This window comes from Oncorhynchus clarkii, chromosome 29 (genome assembly GCF_045791955.1).
Source record: "Oncorhynchus clarkii lewisi isolate Uvic-CL-2024 chromosome 29, UVic_Ocla_1.0, whole genome shotgun sequence".
Taxonomy (NCBI): Eukaryota; Metazoa; Chordata; class Actinopteri; order Salmoniformes; family Salmonidae; genus Oncorhynchus; species Oncorhynchus clarkii.
Window position 1 is genome coordinate 29221220 of NC_092175.1, and position 15980 is coordinate 29237199.

The 15980-nt window shown below is 42.1% G+C and overlaps 1 protein-coding gene across 2 annotated transcripts; it reads right to left on the bottom strand.

Moving 5' to 3' along the window:
* Positions 1 to 6488: 6488 nt before the first annotated feature.
* LOC139388051 (syntaxin-5-like) lies at positions 6489 to 15028 on the bottom strand. Of its 2 annotated transcripts, none has more exons than XM_071134549.1 (11): positions 14923 to 15028; positions 12112 to 12349; positions 10211 to 10281; positions 10026 to 10081; positions 9876 to 9946; positions 9605 to 9721; positions 9435 to 9491; positions 9213 to 9294; positions 8568 to 8668; positions 8221 to 8342; positions 6489 to 8028 (listed from the first exon to the last, which is right to left on the bottom strand). In XM_071134549.1, the coding sequence occupies exons 2-11, from the start codon at positions 12325 to 12327 to the stop codon at positions 7869 to 7871; spliced, it is 1053 nt and encodes a 350-aa protein (XP_070990650.1). In that variant the 5' UTR covers positions 12328 to 12349; positions 14923 to 15028; the 3' UTR covers positions 6489 to 7868. The 2 variants fall into 2 exon arrangements, with proteins under 2 accessions (XP_070990650.1, XP_070990651.1); XM_071134550.1 differs by having other exon boundaries at positions 6490 to 8028; positions 12112 to 12346; positions 14923 to 15005.
* Between the last annotated feature and the right edge of the window lie 952 nt (positions 15029 to 15980).

Consider the following 15980-nt stretch of genomic DNA (forward strand, 5'->3'; position numbering starts at 1 on the left):
CAGGCTCCCCCTCCCTCTGCTACCCTCAGCAGAGCCCGTCAAAGAACCCAGCCGCACCCTGGAACTGCTGCTGTGGTGTGTGGGCATTTGTGTGTGTGCAGCAGTAAGGTTGTGGTTATGCTTCCCAGGGCTATGCAGTTGATGGGAGTGAGCTCCCAGAATATCCCAATCAAAGATGTGATGGGGGGGCAGGTAGCCTAGTGGTTAGAGAGGCGGGCCAGTAACAGGAGGATTGCCAGTTCAAATCCCAGGTCTGATGGAAAAAATCTGTTGAGAAGTGAGCTGGCAATTGGAGGGTTGCAGGGCACTTAACCCCACACAACAGCTCCCAATGTGGCAGCCCCCTGCACCTCTCCCAAAACCTTGATGTGTTTTTGGGTTAAAAGTGGAAGTTACATTTTGGTTGGACCTTATGTGCAATTGGCTAATAAAGTGATCTTAATTCTTACCACCCTCCTATCTTTCCTGTGTATATATCTTCTTCCATACTACTGCTCTCCTTCCTCTCTTCCTCTCCAAACCAACTTGAGAAGTGCCAGTTTATTTCTGCATCCTCAAAGCTAATGAAACATTTGAAATGTATGAGGTATGTATTTTGTACTACAGTTGGACTTTCTACACATACAGCTGCCAGGTAGCATATTAGGTATCTAGAATACCTTTAACTATTTTTCAGAACTATGCTGTATCAAATAGATGTTATTGCTATTGCAGCACCAAACAGAATGGGTGAAATTGGTTGGAATTTCACAACCACAAGGAGAGGGCATCAGGAATGGGACTGACACAATTTACCAAACCTACAGTGGCTTCATCAAATTTATACACTTCAAATATGGACTTCTACGCATGACCAATGCTGTTTTATTATTCATGACAATACCAGACTGTTTTGGTGTGACAGCAACAACAAGATCACCATTGACATGCACTTTAATCAGCATTAGCACTCTCTCTCTTTCTGTCTCTCTCTCACTGTTGGGTCAAATCAATGTCAATTAACTGATGATTGAATAAACAAAATGTATTTGACTAATGATGTGTTTAAACATTGAATTGGAATAAATGTTACTATATTTTGAGGGAATGAAAATTCAGTACTGTGTTCTCGTACACTCTTCCAAAAAAAGGTGTTATCTAGAACCTAAATAGGTTATTCGGCTGTCCCCATAGGAGAACCCTTTGAATAACACTTTTTTTGTTCCAGGTAGAACCCCTTTGGGTTCCATGTAGAACCCTTTTCACAGAGGGTTCTACACGGAACCGAAAATGATTCTACCTGGAACCGAAAATGGTTCTACCTGGAACCGAAAAGGGTTCTCCTATGGGGACAGCTGGATAACTCTTTTGAAGCCCTTTTCTAAGAGTGTATGATTCAAATCCTAAATTCCCTTAATGGACTCTTAGCTTGGTCTCACTAACCAAAAAGACCCCTCTGAGGAAATCTGCATGAAGCATGAGACACCTTCAGAGACTGTGTTCCTCAGAGTGGCCCTGTTTGTCAGAGAAGGAGTCTCTAAGATCAAAAAGCCCAGTTTGCAATTAACTGATGTACCTATACGCTGTTAATTCTGGGCCTATTGCCATCATTGTCAGTGAGTATGAAATATATTAGTCCCCTACTCAGTTAAACAAGGCTTTGACAGGAAAACATAAACTTTCTCCCTCTCTCACTGGCCAGATCAGCTTCCCGGGGCAGTCTCTTCCTTTGTCACTGCATATACTGTAGTCATTTAATCAATGTACACTATGTTCAATTAAACAGTTTTAAGGCAAAATAAGCATAAATATAATACTTGCATGCAAATGATAAGACGGTCTATCAAGAAAATGATAGGAAGTTATACCAATCTTTCTTCTATACTGTACTACTGGTGCACTGGCAGACAAGGATCATTTGATTAGCTATATACACCCACCAAAGGAACTTTGAGACACATTCAGCTTCGTCAATTCAATCTGTGAGAGAGCCTACAGATCCCCTTTGCTCACAAAAAAAACTGAACTGAGTCCAACTGCTATGAAACAGGAGTCTTATTACTCAGAGGGCTGGGAGTCGGTAAATCAAGGCCAAGCACAGACAGAGGCATACAGGAGATATACTGCATATACTGAGAATCTTGAAGTAAACATAAAAGAGTAACTGATTACTCAGACAAGGAAACAGACAGGAATATACAATCATTCATAAAGTGCTGACAAGAATCAGAATATCTGGTCTGAGTGGAAACTGGACATTTGACGATGAAAGTACAAAAGAGGGAAGGGGTGAAACTAAAGTGTTAGAATAGTTAGAATTGCCTTGAGCCGACCGGTAGCCAGAAGACCATCAACCAATATAGACACCCTTCAATAAACTCTAGAGATTCAATGGTGTAGAAATAGTGATGTATTGCTGACAGATTTGTCACAGACCCTGATTAATTTCAAGACATCAGCATGGAAATAATAACTGAATTGGAAGATATTTTTTTTTTCAATTAATAAAAAATGATTCTCAAAATGTCAATACTGTCAAACACCATTTTTGTTGTCATCAACACCATTGCAACTTACCTTGTAATTTCTACGAGGAAAAGATAATAAAATGTAAAAGTCCTTACTTATGTTCCCTCAGAGATGACTGCAGGATTCAGATTCTCATTTCTTCTTCTCCTCCTTGGTTTCTTAGTATTCTCTGTCTTGGCAAGATGTTTACCTAAACAAAGACAAGTGAGACAAAGCAGAAAGAATACAGAGAGAGAGATGAAGAGAGAGTTGATCAGAGAGATAAGGGGCAGATTTACAAGGGATGGGCAATGGAGTGAAAAACAAGCTTCATTGGGATGAAATGTCTACATTGATTTAACTGATGGCAAATTGACCGGCAATTACATGTGAAAAGGAGAGAGTGGGTGGTGGTGAGGGGAGAAACGAGGAAAGGGAGGGATATGAGAAGTAAAGAAGAGGTGGATGATGACTTGACTTCCATCATGAGCACTTTTTTCAATTAGGGCCTTTTTACATCTAAGCCCCCTTTCTGCCATTTTTGATGATGCATGGACTTCTGGGTCTGGAAATGGATTTGTTTGCAAGCGTCTGCAATTTTGTCCCATTTAGTGGAAGACGGGCTTGCCACAGTGCACTGATAACAAGAAGTAAAATATTGTTACAAGGCGGCTTAGCAAAAAAGTACCACAACGTAGTAACTGCCGTGTGGGTTGGTCGTCTCATATAACTTGTGATAATGTTCTCACACATGTTCTCACACTCAGAGACTTCATTTCACCATTTCTATAAAATTGAAGCTTGCCAGTGACAATTGATTTAAAAACATTACAGTCAGTATCCAATAAATACATTTTACTATGGTTTTCTCATATTCCTCCAGTCTATACCGTGTTCAGTGCATGACATTACAGAATTGTGGCCATGTATGGTAGCTGACTGAGGCTGAAAGACGTTTCCCCATAGGTCCAACACACCACCTGCAAACCACCAGCACACTCTTATACTGTAATCGATATGCCTAGGAACTTTACACTTTAATCTAATCGCCTCTTGTCCAGAAAGGCTTTTAAACAAGGGTAAGAGGGGAGAGAGAGAGAGAGAGAGAGAGAGAGAGGGAGAGAGAGAGAGAGAGAGAGAGAGAGAGAGAGAGAGAGAGAGTGAGAGAGAGAGAGAGGGAGCAAACGAGCCGCTGTTGAATCAATTTACAGCGGCCAAGGCAGAAACCATCTGTTTGCCACCATGTGTGAGAGGCTGGGTATGCACAAGATCGGTATGACGCCACTTCACCCACAAAGCAATGGTTTCGTGGAGGGTTTTAATAATCTCTGCCAAACACAGCGTGACTAGGAAAAACATCTGCCCATGGTTCTCATGGCGTGCTTCTCCGCTGTCCAGGATTCCACCTTAGCAAGCCTGTCCTACTCATGCCCTACTCATGCTACTTGGTCGGCCCCGTGACAGCCCTGCCGTCCCCCCGGGGCCGGGGTACGCCAGGAGACAGCCCTGCCGTCCCCCCGGGGCCGGGGTACGCCAGGAGACAGCCCACATCATCAGCAGAGAGAACAGCTGTTGAACGCACGTGTGAAGCAGAAAATGACCCATGATGTGCACACCCGGGGAAGGCACTTTGAGGCTGGGGAGCTGATCTGGGTCTTCAGCCCCCTAAGAAAGAAAGGACAATGCCCCAAGCTGGACAGTCACTGGTGGGGCCCTGCTGGTTCCTGGCGATGATGGGAGAGGTGGTGTACTGGGTCCAGCTGTCTCCCGGGGGGAGAAAATTGGCACTGCACCTGGACAGGTTAGCCCCATACAGACGGGCCTCTAACCCCAGGAAGCCCCACAACCCCTCCCTCCACATACACGTCCAGGCCCCGCAGACAGGGCTCGAGGTGGCCCACTCACCCAGTCTCTCCTGTGCCACTGCATGGTTCCCTAGAGCCACAGACTGTATCCCCTGTGCCCACATCGTTTCCCTCCAATTCTCTGCCTTCATCTCGTGCATCAGAGGGACAGCCCCATACCACAGACTGAGCCCCCTGTGCCCACGAGTGGACACTCTGCCCCCATCACTCCTGCACAGACAAATGAGACCTCTGGTTCGCTTCCGAGACTTTGTGTGTTCTGTTGTTTTTAATGTAGTCATGATTTGGCCTTAACCCTGTACATGTGGTGGTTTGGCTACTAAAATGTTATTTATTTCTATTCTAAAATCCCCCTAATAAATAAACTGGAGATGGCGACTGTGCTTCTGCTCAGACGGTGGCAGTTATTTCCAAACTGAATCAAGGCACGTTAAGCTGCCAGTGACAGGGGAAATGCTGATCACATCAATAAGGGGCTCACACAGAGTTTGGATTAGAATTTAGACACACGCTTCTGTACTCACTTAATAGAGGCTATCACAGGATAAAGTATACTGTCATACATTGTCTCCCATTGGATCAGTCACTTATTCTTAGTTACTCCTGATTATTTATATTAATTGGACATTTTTATGGTAAGAACACTCACTTTAATTGGATCAACAAAATATAATGACTTGTTCCATCAACATAATTATGATTCTACTTATTTGTTTATGAATGTATTTCAAGATAGAACCATATTTTGATCTGTGGCCTTGTTTGTAAAATACATGTAATTTGGGTAAAACTGGTTGGAAATGTTACCTGTTTTGTTCTCCTGGCAAACATACCCTATCTACTCTGAACTATCAGCACACTGTGTTCACTTAACACTCTCCTCTAGTTTGCAACCTTTCCCTTTCTCCTCAGATGTTCTGCTGGACATCTGTGTTCTCCTCCACAGAGCCCACCACAGTCCCAGCCCAGCACTCCCCAGAGGAGCTGGTCGCCCACACCCTGGTGCTGGAGTTTGGAGCCCTGCTGAAACACACTGACCGTCTCCACCAAGAGAGGTTGACAGAAATATGCAGACATTTACTACAGCTGACTAGGACCACACCCGAGGGAGACATACACTGTTACCCCCGGGAAACTAATGGAGCTCCAGGACCTTTGTCTGTAATGCAGTTATAAACAGTAATTAATGCAGAATGCAAAGCGCTATGTCTGCAGGAAACCATGCACAGCTCATCACCCATATAACACCATCTCTACCGTGAAGCTTTGTGGCAGCATCATGCTATGGGGATGCTTTTCAGCAGCAGGGACTGGGAGACTGGTAAGGATAGAGGGAACGAGGAATGGAGCCAAATAAGAGGTAAATCCTTGATGAGAAGCTGCTTCAGAGTGCAAACGACCTTGGACTGGGGCGAAGATTTACATTCCAACAGGATAATGACCCTAAGCACACAGCCAATGCAACGCTGGAATGGCATCAGAACAAGAATGTGAAGTCCTTGAGTGGCCCAGCCAGAGCCCAGACTTCAATTCCATTGAAAATCTGTGGAAAGACTTGAACATTGCTGTTGAACGCCGCTCCCCAACTAACTTAAGAGAGCTTGAGAAAATCTGTAAGGAAGAATGGAGAAAATCCCCAAATGCAGATGTGCAAAGCCGATACAGACATACCCAAGACGACTCAAAGCTGTAATCGCCGCCAAAGGTGCTTCTACAAAGTATTGACTCAGGGGTGTGAATACTTATATAAATGAGATATTTCTGTATTTCATTCTCAACAACATTTGGTAAAATGTCTGAAAACATGTTTTCAATTTGTCATTATGAGGTATTGTGTGTGTGTGGATGGCTGAGGGGAAAAAAACTGTTGTATTTAGGTTGTAACATATCAAAATGTGGAATAAGTCAAGGGGTATGAATACTTCCTGAAGACACTGTATATGTTCTGTTTCTTAATGGAAGATTTCATTATTCTGAAAAACAAGGCTATGTAAATAAACTGTTCAGCTTCCAAAGAATGCAAACAAATTGTTTGACTAATTTAGAATGAACCCTAAACGTGATAACAATAAACCTATATGTCAGTGTTATGGTGGTGACTACACTAAAACAAACACATTCCTGTTGACAATGAAAAACAAAACTTTTAAAATTATTTTTAATTTTTGCTTACACATTTGCAGTTTCTACAACAAAAGCTTATGATAAAATACAGAAATTAGGGGTATCAATAAAATTAGCAGTGACCTACAATACTTCCTCCAAGATATCCAGAGACAGAGGAGAGCAAATGTGTGAAACAGTTTAAAAAAAAATGTCCATTCCAATATTTCTGGGTTCCAGAATATTAGCTTAGCAGATGAGTTTGTATATTTGAATATTTTTTTGGTGTCTCCAAGTCATTCTCTTGAACAAAAAGGAGAGACATAACAAATTTGAATTACAATTAATTTACCTTTACAGATACCTCAGAGACATAGATAAAACAGAGATTTAGTCCCCAAAAAATGTGTGAACATTGAACATTTATGAAGTGTGTGTATGTGTATGTGTATGTGTGTGTGTGTGTGTGTGTGTGTGTGGGGGTATTAGGGGGAGGCAGGGGGTGAAAAATGTAGAACATCTGTCTGTAAAACACCACTCATTTGGTGTTATGTGCAGACTCTGATTAAACATCATTTAAATACCAGTTTATTGAAAATAATGTATCTTAATTCAAAGATATTCTATGGTAGCTGTAAAAGGCAAAGCAGTTGTGCACATACAGTTCAGTATCTGACTAGAGAAAATAAAAGCACCAGAAGTACTGGCAATGCTTCACTTACACAGTACATTCATCTATCTCAGGTCAACCACGGCAAGTTGACTGTCATGATGGATGTCCTTTCATGTGCATGATATCATTGTGGAACACAATGCATGTACAGTTTAGGTTAAGAGTGGCCAAACATTTCCTATCAGCTTTCCTAACCATCAAAGAAGAGATTGAAGGTCAGAGGTCATTCACATGGCCTTGTCAATCAGCCCTAACATCCTAACGGAGGTATTACTGCTGGCAGTGAGGTGCATTGTGAGGAGTAACGTCCCTCAGAGATTCAGCATACAGGTCTTTTAAGGCCAAATGAATCTACCAGTTTCCTATTCCGACTCAATTTCTCTTTGAATTGACCCTGTCCTTCAAGAAGTAGGAATGTTTTCTACAAATTACAGAAAGAACGCATGAAGACAACAGAAGATAGTTTCAATCCAACTGGAATAGTCTTCTATCGTGCATCATAGATTTCATCTATTTACTCCATTTAATGGATGGTAATAAGAATAATCATATTTTTCAACTTCTTTCTACCATACATTCATTATCAACATAACCACATCTTAGCATATGCAGAATTGTGTGTTAGTAGTGGTATTTTCTTTAAACCACAAGGAGAGAAAGTATGAAACATAAAGGAGAAACTGCTCTCCTCCAGCACAATCCCTCCCTCTCTCATCCTTAGCCAAGTGCCCCCCTGCTCCTCAAGCAAAGAAGACCACAAAGACGATGAAGAAGACTATGAGGACGAGGAAGATTTTGACCATGAGCCAGCGGTTGGATGAGACAGACTGAAAGTACTTGAGGATCTCGGAGTGTGCCATGTCCACGTTGAGCTGGGTGTCCTCCACATTGGCATCAATTCTGCAGGAAAGAGGATGGGAAATGGGAGGTCAATGAGTGTCAGAGGTTTCATTAACCGGCTTACCACTGCATGCCCTGTCTGACCATTGCTGGATATGCAACAACAAAACATCAGAACAATGTAATATCAGGGGAAAAGCATCTTAACTAGTGGCTTGATCATCTCTGGCCCTCTCTTCATCTCTCCCTCACCTCTGCACTGTCTCCTCCTGCTCCTTCACCATGTGGGCCAGCTGCTGGAAGATGGAGCCCAGCTCTACGATGGTGGTCTCTATGTTCTGCATGGTGTCTGAACGGCTCTGGATGTACGAGTCCTATACAAACACACCATAAGAGTGACACCACTTAGAATGAATGCAAATTATTAAGCAACAAACAGTATTATTGATTGACACATGACTCCAGAAACAAGTCTCAGTCAATAAAAGCATTTGTATCAAAAGAGGACACTGCGTCAAAGTGTGTTTTAAATGTTATTTCACTGTTATTGTCACAATCATTATAATGCTTCTCATCATCAAGAGGATTGGAGGTAATACCTGTTCATTGACAAGCTGCAGCTGTTGGCTGGCACGGAAGTCCATGTCTATAGAGACTTCAGCTGTCCTTTTAGAGTCGTCCTGCATTAACAATGAGTTACCTGTACATACCTACACGTAAATTGTCCCTAGAATTTTTAAGCAAACAGCTGGAGGCAGAGAGAGAGAGAGAGAGAGAGAGAGAGAGAGCAGTAGAGAGAGAGAGAGACTGCTCCAGTTTCAACTGACCTGAGCCATAGGAGAGAGAGAGAGAGAGAGAGAGAGAGAGTTACAGAGACGGAAGAGAGAGACAGCTGAGAGTCGTCCTGCATTAACAAGAGAGAGAGAGACAGAGAGAGAGAGACAGAGAGAGAGAGACAGAGAGACAGAGAGAGAGAGAGAGAGAGAGAGAGAGAGAGAGAGAAGGGGGAGAGAGAGAGAGAGAAGGACAGAGAGAGAGAGAGAGAGAGAGAGAGAGAGAGAGAGAGAGAGAGAGAGAGAGAGAGAGAGAGAGAGAGAGACAGAGAGAGAGAGAGAGAGAGAGAGAGAGAGAGAGAGAGAGAGAGAGAGAGAGAGAGAGAGAGAAGGGGGGGGAGAGAGAGAGAGGTCAGATTGTACTGTTTAGTGCTTGTTTTGTACTGTGGAGCTGATAATAGTTTATCTCACCGAAGTTGCTGGCATGTAGATGGGAGGAGGATGCTGGGGCTTGAGAAAATTGATCTCTTCTACTCTTCTGCTCTTTGAGGTTCTGCAGAGGGAAAAGAGTGTGGGGGAGTTGAGAAGACAATCTGTATAAAACAGTTTATAAATCAACAAATATACATGGAACATCCAATCAAAACTAGTCTGGTCAAAATATTTACTGTGAAAGATGTGTGTCTGTCTTACCTCTGTCCTGACCTCCAGCACCGACTTGAAGTCGTTTGACATTGATGCCAGTTTGGACTAGAACAGAAAAGGGCTGTTATAAAATGAACGCTACATGGAAAAGTGACATGCACTATTCTTCATTGGATAAAACCAATGGACATATCAGAATGTCAGAGCCTGGAAGTTACCTGGAGGGAGACAACGATGGTGCTGGAATGTGTCTGTAGGTGTTTGCCATTCTGACTCTGTCTGGAGCGCACAAGACCCTGCAGCTGTGCTATCTGTTTATTCAGACTGTTTATGTCCTGGACAAAGAAAAGAAAAAACAGACAACTTGCTTTTACTTTCACATCCCAACGGGCATCTAATTAAGTGTTCCTGAACAGCATCCTGTACATATAAACTCTGTAGAGTAACAACAAAGTATAGCAGCTAAATCTACTATACATATCTCCTCACCTGTTTAACAATGTAGGTTAACTCCTCAATCTCCACAGCTTTGTCATCAAAAAGAGATTTCCTTTTGGCAACTAGACAAGATAAGAGTCAGTGAGTTCCAGATGCACAGCCACATTGTGGACGCAAAAACTAAAAGAGTTGCTTCCTTACGTATTGTGAGTTTTTCCAGTTTGGCGAAAGTGTTACTCAAGTCCTTCCCAATCCTCCTGTTAAATACAACGAAACATAACGAACAGCTGAGTATAGGGATACCAATAGAAGGCTATACATAAAATGTATCTGTTCTCAAAATCATCTACTATTCTCATTCAATAACACAGTGTAATGCTCCTAACTTTGCCATGAGTGTAAAGTCACTGCGCTGTCTGACTGCACTGAGGGCTGGCTTGCTGGACTGGACCGCATTCTGAAGAAAACAGGAAGAATAAGGAACAATCAACCAACATTGATCAGTGTGCAAATGTCAAGCACAACTATTTTGGTGTGCCTGAATGTTATGATTCGACAGTTGGTGCTCGTTCAAAACATACAGTACCAGTCAAAAGTTTGGACACACCTATCTATCAAGGGGATTTCTTTATTTGTACTATTTTATACACTGTAGAATAATAGTGAAGATCAAAACTATGAAATAACACATATGGAATCATGTTGTTCACAAAAAAAGTGTTAAACAAATATTTTAAATTCTTCAAAGTAGCCACCCTTAGCCTGGATGATAGCTTTGCACACTCTTGGCATTCTCTCAACCAGCTTCACCTGGAATAGTTTTCCAACAGTCTTGAAGGAGTTCCCACATATGCTGAACACTTGTTGGCTGCTATTCCTTCACTCTGCTGTGAAGTAAAACTCATCACAAACCATCTCAATTTGTTTGAGGATGGATGATTTTGGAGGCCAGGTCATCTGATGCAACACTCCATCACTCTCCTTCTTGGTAAAATAGCCCTTACACAGCCTGTAGGTGTGTTGGATCATTGTCCTGTTGAAAAACAAATGATAGTCCCACTAAGCACAAACCAGACGGGATGGCATATCGCTGCAGAATGCTGCAGTAGCCATGCTGGTTAAGTGTGCCTTGAATTCTAAATAGATCACAGACAGTGTCACCAGCAAAGCACACCCACACCATCACACCGCCTCCTCCATGCTTCACGGTAGGAACCACACATGCGGAGAGCATCCGTTCACCTAATCTGCGTCTCACAAAGACGAGGCGGTTGGAACTAAAAAACTCAAATTTGGACTCATCGGACCAAAGGACAGATTTCCACCGGTCTAACGTCCATTGCTCAAGTTTCTTGGCCCAAGCAAGACTCTTCTTATTATTGGTGTCCTTTACTAGTGGTTTCTTTGCCACAATTGGACCATGAAGGCCTGATTCACAGTCTCCTCTGAACAGCTGATGTTGAGACGTGTCTGTTACTTGAACTCTGTGAAGCATATATTTATTTCTGCAATTTCTGAGGCTGGTAACTCTAATGAACTTATTCTCTGCAGCAAAGGTAACTCTGGGTCTTCCTTTCCTGTGGCGGTCCTCATGAGAGCCAGTTTCATCATAGCACTTGATAGTTTTTGCGACTGCACTTTAAGAAACTTTCAAAATACTTGACATTTTCCAGATTAACTGACCTTCATGTCTTAAAGTAATGATGTACTGTCGTTTCTCTTTGCTTATTTGACCTGTTCTTGTCATAATATGGACTTGGTATTTTACCAAATAGGACTATCTTCTGTATACCCCCCTACCCTGTCACAACACAACTGATTGGCTCAAACACATTAAGAAGGAAAGAAATTCTACAAATTAACTTTTAACAAGGCACACCTGTTAATTGAAATGCATTCCAGGTGACTATACCTCATGAAGCTGGTTGAGAGAATGCCAAGAGTGTACAATGCTGTCATCAAGGCAAAGGCAGGCTACTTTGACAAATCTCAAATATATTTTGATTTGTTTAACACTTTTTTGGTTACTACAAAATTCCATGTGTGTTATTTCATAGTTTTGATGTCTTCACTATTATTCTACAAAGCAGAAAATTGTAAAAATAAAGAAAAACCCTGGAAAGAGTAGTTATGTCCAAACTTTTGAGTGGAACTGTACATAACAATACTAAATAAACATCTCTCTATGGTGCTAATCTGTCACATCTATTTTGGTAAAGCTAGTTAATACTAATTGAGAACATACATGTTATTATTAAAAGACATACGGTCTCTCCATGTTGCTCACCTGTCTCCCCTGTAGTGACCTGCAGACTGACTGGAACTCATTGGTGCGGTCCCTGCCCGACATGTTGCTTATGTCCACCAGTGGAGCAGGTGGGGGTGGACTGGGGGCTGTGAGTTGTGGGTCCTGCAACTGGATCAGCGGTGACTGGGTCTGGGCAGGCCCTAGGTACACCCCTTCCTGGCTGTTCCTAGGACCGTGGCGACGACGCGTGTTCATGGATGCTCAGGCACATCACCTGCTGGAGGAAAAACTGAGTCAGATTTCAGTACGAATAATCTTAAAGATCCATCAAAAACACTTGTGTACTCAACATGACAAGCTCCTCAAAAACTGTCCCGGAAAGCCCTGGGTCTGAAATGAGACAGTAGCTACTAGGCAGACAACAAGGAGATTGTTTCACTTGAGTTCTTGAGGATAGAATAAGCCCACAGACCAACTGGTGTGAATGTATACAGACACTCTGCAAAGAAAGCAAAAGAGACACATCCTCTTCAAGAACTTTCTGGGTTTGAGAGTAGCAATCAATACACTGATAGACTAGTCTACTAGACTTTTCTCAACTTCTAGACTTTTCTTTGTGTTCTCTTGTTTACTAAAAGATAAAAGAACAGAGTAGTCAATGAAAAATGTGATAACCAATGTTTGGGGTAAATAACTGTTAGGTAAAACCGTTTTTTCTTAGCTACCACCAAATCCTGATTCCCAGAAAAAGCATCATGTACTGTTACATAATGTGCCCGATTGTAAACATGCTAATAGCTTGAATGACCCATAGCTAAATTCAATCATTACAATCAAGGGGTTTACTCACAACTCAACCAAGAATCTTCTGGTCAAGAAAAGTGTGCTTGCTTAAAAAATCTACAAAACCCAGGATTGCAAAATGAACAATCCAACAAACCTATACTGGTTGAGGTACTAGCTGTTTATCCACTGAATGCCTTGCACGTGTTTGATTGTTAGTAAAAATGTTATTTAACCTTTATTTAACCAGGTAGGATAGTTGAGAACAAGTTCTCATCTACAACTGCAACCTGGCCAAGATAAAGCAAAGCAGTGCGACACAAACAACAACAAAGTTACACATGGAATAAACAAACATACAGTCAATAACACAATAGAAAAAGTCTATATACAGTGTGTGCAAATTAGGTAAGATAAGGCACTAAATAGGCCAAAGTGGCAAAATAATTACAATTTAGCAATTAAACACTGGAGTGATAGATGTGCAGAAGAAGAATGTGCAAGTAGAGATACTGGGGTGCAAAGGAGCTAAAAAATAATAATAAATAACAGTATGGGGATGAGGTAGTTGGATGGGCTATTTACAGATAGGCTATGCACAGGTGCAGTGACATGTGAGCTGCTCTGACAGCTGGTGCTTAAAGTTAGTGAGGGAGATATGAGTCTCCAGCTTCAGTGAATTTTGCAATTCGTTCCAGTCATTGGCAGCAGAGAACTGTAGAGAGAACAGGATCACATTCATTGGGCACAAACAAGAGATAAGTGGACTAGCATCCCTAACCAGAAGCAGACAAGAAAGGAGGAATTGGTTTTGGGGATACCTGCTGGAGCACGTGCTATGGGTGGGTGCTGCTATTGTGACCAGTGAGCTGAGAAAAGGCGTGGCTTTACCTAGCAAAGACTTCTAGATGACCTGGAGCCAGTGGGTCTGGCGACGAATATGTAGCGAGGGCCAGCCGACTAGAGCATACAGGTCGCAGTGGTGGGCAGTATATGGGGCTTTGGTGACAAAACAGATGCACATCTTCTTCTGCATCCAATTTGCTGAGTAGAGTGTTGGAGGCTATTTTGTAAATGACATCACCGAAGTCAAGGATCAGTAGGATAGTCAGTTTTACGAGGGTATGTTTGGCAGCATGAGTGAAGTATGCTTTGTTGCGAAATAGGAAGCCGATTCTAGATTTAATTTTGGATTGGAGATGCTTCATGTGAGTCTGGAAGGAGAGTTCTCAGTCTAATCAGACACCTAGGTATTTGTAGTTGTCCACATATTCTAAGTCAGAACCGTCCAGAGTAATGATGCGGGACGGGTGCTAATGTGTAATAATAAATAACTGTATGGGGATGAGCAGAGGGGCTATGCACAGGTGCAGTGATCTGTGAGCTGCTCTGACAGCAGGTGCTTAAATCTAGTGAGGGAGATATGAGTCTCCAGCTTCAGTGATTGGCCAAACAGTCCAAAATAGCCCAGGCTACTCTCAGAATCCAGTAAAGTATTGTAATGAAACAAGCAGGGAGCGCGAACCCTCGACCTTCTAGCCCGAAGTCCAGCGCGCTATCGAATGTGCACCAAAAGTATGCTCAACTGGTAGAGTCGATATCCGCGCTTATAAACCCAGGGTCGTTACAGTATATTATATCGGACAAACGGCATCAATGTTGATAAATAGTGTTATACATATGTAGGAGAATATAGGTAACACGCTAGCACTAACAGAAAATGGAAAGGTTTTGTGGATGATGAGTGAACGACAAATGGGCTAATTCATTTCACATGACCCGGTGCCCAGGGTGGGTATAGATTTCACTTACGGAACAATGGAATGGTTTAAAATGTTCCAACCCGCACACCCGAGGCAATCGGGCCATGCAAAACGAATGCGCCCAATAGTCATAACAAGCCTGCTGCTATTAGTAGCTAGCGTTCTGTCTTCCAAAGCTGAATAAGCTTAACGTTAGCTATAAAATATTGGCACGACAAAAACAGAGTAGATACATGACTAAGCAAGTGTTATCAGGATATATTTTCGAGACATAATCAAGTTTCAAATACTAACAATCTCTTACCGGTAAATAAATAATCTTTATTTGATCACTCCACTGCCTACGAAGGAACTGGTCCTTCCGCTAAACGCTGACGTCAGCGCCACGTATACGTCTAGTTTAGCGCATTACGTTGTAAGGGTGCCCAGTTGGACAAATTCAGACCAGTCCATTCATCATGCATGTCTTTGCTGTAGATCCCAAATAGAGAACAGAGAATAGCCCTTATGAGAATTCAACCTAAAATCATACATGTGATCAAATAATTCTGTACTAGTTTGGATATTTTTTTCACATTATCAAATGGATGTAACCAGGACCTTTGCAGCTTGAATGGCTCGGCTCATTTGTGTGAAATGTCAGTGTGATGTTGTCTGTGTATAGACTGGTCACAGGTCGAAGAGGTGATTAACACCAGAGAAAAAAGGGCCGAAATAAGGCTTGTTCGACATTGCAGGCAACAGCCAATTGACTGGTCTACAAATCACATTGCATCATAAATAACTACTTATTTTATTCACATTTTATTGATCACGTACACATTTAACAGATGTTATTGCGGGTGTAGCGAAATGCTTGTGTTTCTAGCTACAACAGATTTGTCGCTCAGTCAGTCACCATTTACCCACAATGCATCATGGATTTGATGGTCAAGAACACGGCTAGTCTTGAAAATGGACTTGTTCCACATTGCAGACAACTGCCGACTGACCTACAAAGAACCTTGAATCATAAATAACTGCTCATAATTTGATCAATAAGTCAGTCAATTTATGAACACATTACGCTTATGATCCTCTTGAACAGGGCCATTGACAAAGAGGGAAGGGAAATTACCGCTTTTTCAGACCAAATACTCCAGAGAAGAATATGCACATGATACTAATCAACAAAACAGCAATGACACTTAGAATTGTATTGATAATTGTAGGGGAGAAGCATATTGTTTACTTCATTACACCGAAAGAAATGGAAAGCATTTGTAGTTTGTATATACATTAAAAGTGGAGTTCCACCCAGGTTCTAAACATCAGCAGGTGTGTTTGTGTGCAATCACAAGTTCTTGATAAGGATCAGCCCCC